We start from the raw sequence: 6,988 nt of genomic DNA, 5'->3' as shown, positions 1-6,988 counted from the left end.
TCAACATCTATTTTTGATTTACATTTGGTTGAGTTGTCAACTAACATGAATTCAATGTGATATGTTGACGGCAGTTAGCCTTGCGCTTAAGAACATTGGGCCAGTAACCAAAAGGTTGCTTTTTTTGAATCCCCAAGTTGACGAGTTGAAGATTTTTTTTAAATCTGTCATCTAGCAAGGCACTTAACCATAGCTGCTCTGGATAAGAGTGTCTGCTAAATGATGCAAGTGTGAAATCAATCAAAGATTTCACCCTGTCATTGAATTCAGCTTAAGACTAAATTACATTGATAACTTTTTGGAAGTCCAATCAGTTTTCCATGTCATCACAGTTTTTAGTCAGTGGCGTACCATTTAAGGTCAAATACATACATGAAGGACTACACACACACACACACACCTTCCCAAACACTGTTGTTAAACATGTATGTTAGTTGTAAGAGGAAGGACCCCAGTCAGTTGTTTTCAGGTCTTTGTTTGACTGAGGCCCATATTGTTTTGTCTGGGGCCCATATTGTTTTGTCTGGGGCCCATATTGTTTTGTCTGAGGCCCTTATTGTTTTTTGGTAAAGCCCATATTGCCCGGTCACACCGTTGCTCTTGTGAACCAGTCAAAAGCCTATAGCGGACCAGGAAGAGGCCCTGTAGTCTACAGGAAGTTCTCAGGATAAATTCACCAGCTTGTAGGCTTAACTTAGACATAAATGGCTGGTTGGGTTGGTTTATGGTAGAAAGGCAAGGGTCTAGAAAGAGAAAAAAACGATATATTAGGCTACGTTGATGGTCAGAAACAGACATAGACCATGTGGTGTATTGCTAAAGTGATGTTTACGACAAAGTGAGTGTGTGTGTGTGTGTGTGTGTGTGTGTGTGTGTGTGTGTGTGTGTGTGTGCGCGTGAAATATACAGTACAGGAGGCAGTAAAAAAGTTAAAATGTATCTCATTTTATTGAACCTTTGACAATCGACAAATGCTACTTCATATTTGTACAGAGACACAAGCATTCCGATCCTCTTTCCTAAAATAGTGTCCACCGGATTCAAACATACATCTGAAATGAAACCGTTTTTGTGGCAACATTAAAGAGCAGATAATCGCTGCATCCAATACAAGGAAAGGATAATCCCAAACCAAACCCAAACCAAAGACACAAATTAATGAGTGAACCGATCCATTTTGTTCCTTTAAAAACAAAACGATTATCTGTAAAATATCCAGATGGTCCTTCTTTTGAAAGAAGACGAGTAAAAGAGAACATAATATGCTATGTACATCATGGAGTGCCTGTGTGTGGTGGAGAGACGTATCCTACAACATATGAGTTCATGGTCACTGGGTCATACAGTGGTCAAGCTGAGGTCAAGCTGTGGCTCGTGGTGGCATCGACCTTGGTGAAATAATGACTTTGTAAGTGAAATGAGAGTGATGATTGTATTAGTCTTGTCCTCACTGTACCTAACAGCAAAGTGGAAGTGTTTTTCAGTTCGGGTTTGTGACACCTGCTAAGTACAGAAGGAAGTGAGTATTCACTCAGGAGAGGACCAAGTAGTTTGCATTATTTCCATGGATGAAAACAAGATTTGGAATAGACCTGAGAGATACTCACTAACATGCATGGCTGAACTACAAAGGACCTATCCCATTGCAAAGAGGGACCTATCCCATTACAAAACATGACAAAAATTAAAAATGCAATGCTTGTCTAAAATGCAACAGTACTTTTACACTTGTGGGTTTAAGGTACTATAAGGAAGAAAGTAATTATGTTGTCACAAAATATGTATAATTTACACATTAATGTATTAGGACACAATACTTTTTCTAGATTAGAAAGTAACATCGATAAATTGCATCAAAATAATTTCCCTAGATTTATAAATGTCTCCTATGTCTGGTAAACTGACCATAAATAACGTATGAACAATGTGTAAATGTAAGGGAAGATGTGCATATTGAAATTTATCTAGGCTACTTTCTTACACTTCAATAATTAATATCTGCCATATAAGCACATGAAAATGGTAGTAAAAACATATAAATTCATGGCTACTTTAGTTCCATAATCATGAAGGTGGGAGTTGGGCAAAGCTATAATTCACAACTGTACAGCTACGTAGCTCTTTCCTTCTTTCCCATTGCAAAGAGCGGTCTGTGGTCAAACGGTCTGTGGTCAAACGGTCTGTGGTTGAAACGAGGGTGGTCTGTGCGATTGACGTTGGCCCAAGGGGTGGTCCAAAGTGCCTAAAATAAAATGAGGTGGTAGCATGACATTTTCTGTGATGATTCAAGTTTGCGGATGGCCTTTTCTAGTTCATAGTGGCCCAAAGTGCCTTGGAGGTGGCTTAATCTAACCTAACCCAACTTAGTCTGATTTGGCCCGGTGGAACTCTAGTTCCCAGGGGTTCTCAGTCCTGGGTTTCCAACCCTTCTAGGTGTTCGGGGATGGGCAGACCCGTGAGGACAGTCAGACACTTGTTCCACACATTGAAGACGGGACACACGGGCTGGGCGAAGGACACGTGGAACGTGTGCAGGTTCTGCGAGCCCACGGCGTCGTAGAAGGTAAGCGAGCCGGCGTCGTAGTCCAGCAGGACACCCACGCGGCGCAGGTGGGGCGAAGGCTCGATGGCCAGCTCCTTGCTGTTGTGACGCACCACCCACGAGTTGTTGCAGCGGCACAGGACCCAGGAGGCCGAGTTCTTGCCAATCCACTCGTGCTTGGGGGCCGACTTGTAGGCGATGCCCACCGCATACCTGCGGAGAAAGGAGTAAGAAGACACTGTTTGCCTGCCTCTAAAACCCAAACACTTCAACACTTGTGAACACTTACCAAGTGTTAAATACTCATAGTTATTACATGTGCATCGAATATTTCTCTGACTACATTGTGTAAATGTGCTTTTAAGTGACTTACAATGTGGCCTATATCTCTGTCATTCTACCCAGCCAGATCCAACAGGCCAAACACCATGTGGCTCAGAGCAAGACATTGGTCCATCATGTCTCCCAGGTCTAACTCACCATGTGCTTCCTCCAATCAGGGCCTCCCAGTAGTGGCGTCCGCTGTCGATGTAAACGTTGCCGACGACGCCGTAGCTACTCTGGCTGGTGAAGCGCTCCTGGCCGTGTCCCTTCTTCGATGCCGTCTCGTCGCGCTCCACCGTCAGGTTGTCATGGGAGACCTTCAGCTTCTTGTGGGCGGACTTGGGGTCCAGCTTGAAAGGTTGGCCTGGACGAAGAGGACGGAGAGAGACAACATGGTTAAGTTAGCAAGGGGCTAGGGTAGGATAGGCTACAGCAGCTGTATGTATGGTGTCCATATTAGGAGACCATCCCCGACATGTGATGCTGTCCTAATATGGACACCGTATTGAAACATAATATGGTGACCATATTAGGTAAGAATCACAAGATACTTCTCTAAAACTGCATGCTATAATTCCAAGTTTCCTTCAATCGTAATGAATGTGGAGCCCTTACTGTTGGTTTTGAGTGTCCCTGGCTCACTGCTGCGGGCACCTGCCTGGTTGATGGCTTTGACGATGAAGATGTACTTGGTGCCGCTCTGCAGGCCGTGGACGGTGTAGTGATTCTGCTTGATGTTAGGCACAATCATCCAGCTGTCTGCAGAGTTACACAGGCCTGGGAGGGAGAAACGGACTCACAGTTACAGTGTGGTCATGCATACACACTCAGCTATGCATCGGTGCGTATGGGGGAACACACAAATGTTTCCGTTTCCACACACGTAGTCACATGAACACACACAGAGTGGCTATAACAGACCCACAACGCAGACTGCACATGTACAGTACACATACTTTGTTGTTGAAGTATTGCGGCCTTGATAAACTTTGAAAAGCAAACATCTTCAATGAATTAGGTCACTCGTAACCTGCTGAATTCCAGGACGTAAGCAAAGTGAATTGTCACAGAATGAGGAGATGATTTGCTTTGCCTGCTGCAGAGACAGCCAATCCTCAGCCAATGTAAGTATCATACTTGGACCAAATATAAACATTCACCTAATTAAGTCCATATTTCCCCAACATATTGTATATTTGTATTCTTTAGTTTAGCGAACTCTTATCTATAGTTTGAGAGAGGTGTAGGTTTGAGTCTGTTTGTGTTAGGAGGGGAGGAAGTCGATTCATGTAATCCTAGGAGACCAGAGCTAAAGGATAGAGAGGAGTGGTCCAAATTCCATAATCAGTCACTTCCTCAATCAATTCTAAGGCCTTTTAATCATACTCAAGTGAGAGGGGAAGGATTCATGATCAGTGTGTTCAGACAATGCTTCTTGTCCAATATGACTTTGGCGTCGGAGGGTGCAGTAGATTTAAGGGGAATTGAGGGGTAATTTATCATACAAAGTCAATTCATTACGACAAATGCCAGTGATGTTCAAAAAGTCAGCCAGTATGCAACGCAGCATTATGCCATTTGCTGTGATTCATTTCTAATGATACAACACATTCCATATATATTGCCATTCACTCTACTCTGTTGTTTCATGTGGTTACTGTAGGTGTTAGGATGGAGGGGGGGGTCATTCATCTCTCAATGGCTGTGCTGTTCCATGTCCGTGGGACTGGCTGTGCTGTACATTGATATGCCTATACTAAGCCGTGCTGTGCCACATTGATGCCCGCAGGCTTAATTCTCTGCCAGAACAGCCATCGTGCTGAGTGCACAGTGTATTCTCCGTAAGCTTCACGCGACATCTGTTTGCCCTGCAATTAAATGACCCTGAGTGAGACCCTATGGGGCCAGTGTCTGCCGTCACCCCTTTTCCTCTGAAGTGTCATTTCAAAGATGTGACATTGTGACAACACCTCAGCCTCAGTCCAGAGCTTAGACCTGGTGATTGGATGTGAAACTAGGGCAGGAAGAAAACATAGCGTGTGCAGAGAATGAGGAGAGGAGGAATTGGAGAAAAACACGTGTCACTTTGGGTTTTAACGCCACCCCTCATGAAAAGTGCTGATGTTGGTAAAGGGCCTTCTCAATGGGGTTCCAAAGACAGCATCTGATACAATTGTTACGTTCAATTATCATTCTAGGGTGAACATGGTAGACTTCTATTATACATTTATGCTCATTCATTTTGTATATTGGTACCAGAAAGACATTCAAAAGGTCATTCTACTTGGGGGCACTGGAGTTTTCAACATGATTTAAGCGTGGAAGAAGCCAACTGCTCCAGTTCCAAATTGCAGCAACACTGATGCTGTATTGCAATATTAAAGCTATAGTTCTGGTATTTCTCAGTTTCTTCTCTTTGTTGTTGTTGCTAAAATGCTCACGTTTGCAGTGAAGAGAGGTGATCACAACATGAGACAAACCATATCCTATTTATTCTCATGACACCCTATAACCTTGTTTGCTAGCCGTCCGCTTTCATCAAACCACACACCGCTATATTTCCCATCCCCTGATCTCATTTTATATTGCTTGCCCAGCGAAGTATGCATGAGCGTGGCATTCAGGCGTGATCCGTGGGGGAGGAGGGCTCTGAGCACTGATTCGTGTTATGACTGTAATTCGCTCCGAGTCAGCTAGTCTCCCTCTCTCCATTCCACTCTGTCCCCTTTGACACTGCAATAACTCAAGCTGAGATCCTGAGATTTGAGATCACCCCATTGGCCCTAGTCGACAGGCTCGGAGAGAAGAAACACATGATTCGGTTTTGGTTCTTGAGTCCTCCAGCTGTTTGGCTTTACACCCGAATCATCACGGGGCTTTGAGTTGGAAAATACAAAAGTTATCATCAGGAGAGAGTTCTGTGAGCACAAAGCGTTCTCTCAAGGCGTTCTGTGCACTTACTAGCACCATTGGCTTGCCATGTGAAGATACCATTGTGTGTCTGGTGGTGTGCCTGGTATGCCAGAGGGTAGTTTAACTTACACCCTGATACACACTGACAACATTGGCTTGACCTATGAAGATAGTTGTGTGCTTGGAGGTGTTCCTGGTATGTGTGACTGCATTTTTGCCGACACTCAGATACTTACTGACAACGTTGGCTTGCCCTGTGAAGATAGCATACTGGAGCTCATAGGAAAGCACTGTGAACTCGTCGTCTGAGGTCCAGTGGACGGTGATGGTGTCGTACGATGCAGTGCAGAGCTCTTCTCTGATGCCCGGAGGACTCGGCGCTAGGGTAAGGAGAATGTTATGTTATGCGTGCTCTGGCATAATGATGAAATAACAGTGCTTCACCTTTTGAGCGTGCTGTTTTACCTCAAACAAAGTACCGTGGCTCTTAAAGGAGGACTGAAGGCTAGAGACTTATATTGATTGCCAAGCTTTTGTTTGCTAATGATAATTCGTAGCCCAGATTATATTTCAGAGGTTGACAGTTGAGCAGAGGCTGATGACATCTTTCGCTCTCCTCCCCTCCCCTCCCTAACCCTCCTCTCTCTCTTCTCTCATCTCTCTCTTCTCTCTTCTCTCCTTCCCTTTCGCTCTCTCTCTCCCCCCTCTCCCTCTCCTTCTCTCGCGCTCCCCCTCCGCCAGTGAGTGCACATCGATGACTCAGAGTGATTCACTTAGTGAGCCAGCCCTCAAGCGAAGCCCTCTGCCATCACAAAGACTAAACAACAATCTCTTCCACAAACTCATATAAATCTATTCATATGATGTATAATTATTTTGGGTACTGCAATAATATGCAATAACATGGACTATTTTGGCATTATGTAGATGTGGAACTTTTTAGACCACAGTTAGGTGGAGTGCATACAACCACATTTTTAGGTTATGGTTGTAGAGAGAGATGCCAACTCTTGCACTTGACAATAGAATATAGGGAGATATATTGCCAGTGCTTTGATATAGTTGACATCATGACATAAAGCAATATCATAATATAGGCAACAATATCACAGTATATCACGATATTGCCACATTATCACAATATACCGATATTGTATTAAATGATCACTATTGGCGCCCACCACTACTAGTAAATAGAGCTGATTGTAC

The 6,988-nt window shown here is 44.0% G+C and overlaps 1 protein-coding gene across 3 annotated transcripts in view; it reads right to left on the bottom strand.

Moving 5' to 3' along the window:
- Positions 1-925: 925 nt before the first annotated feature.
- The window catches only part of LOC139373180 (E3 ubiquitin-protein ligase Midline-1-like), a 50,298-nt gene continuing 44,235 nt past the window's right edge, over positions 926-6,988 (bottom strand). For all 3 annotated transcript variants that reach the window (XM_071113353.1, XM_071113352.1, XM_071113354.1), the window contains 4 exons: positions 6,016-6,159; positions 3,482-3,643; positions 3,023-3,230; positions 926-2,755 (listed from right to left, as the gene is read on the bottom strand). In XM_071113353.1, the coding sequence (XP_070969454.1) occupies positions 2,407-2,755; positions 3,023-3,230; positions 3,482-3,643; positions 6,016-6,159 (863 nt within the window). In that variant the 3' untranslated portion in view covers positions 926-2,406. The remainder of the gene's footprint in view (positions 2,756-3,022; positions 3,231-3,481; positions 3,644-6,015; positions 6,160-6,988) is intronic.

The sequence above is a fragment of the Oncorhynchus clarkii genome, chromosome 18, assembly GCF_045791955.1.
Source record: "Oncorhynchus clarkii lewisi isolate Uvic-CL-2024 chromosome 18, UVic_Ocla_1.0, whole genome shotgun sequence".
Lineage (NCBI taxonomy): Eukaryota > Metazoa > Chordata > Actinopteri > Salmoniformes > Salmonidae > Oncorhynchus > Oncorhynchus clarkii.
This window is presented reverse-complemented; position numbering and strand designations above follow the sequence as displayed.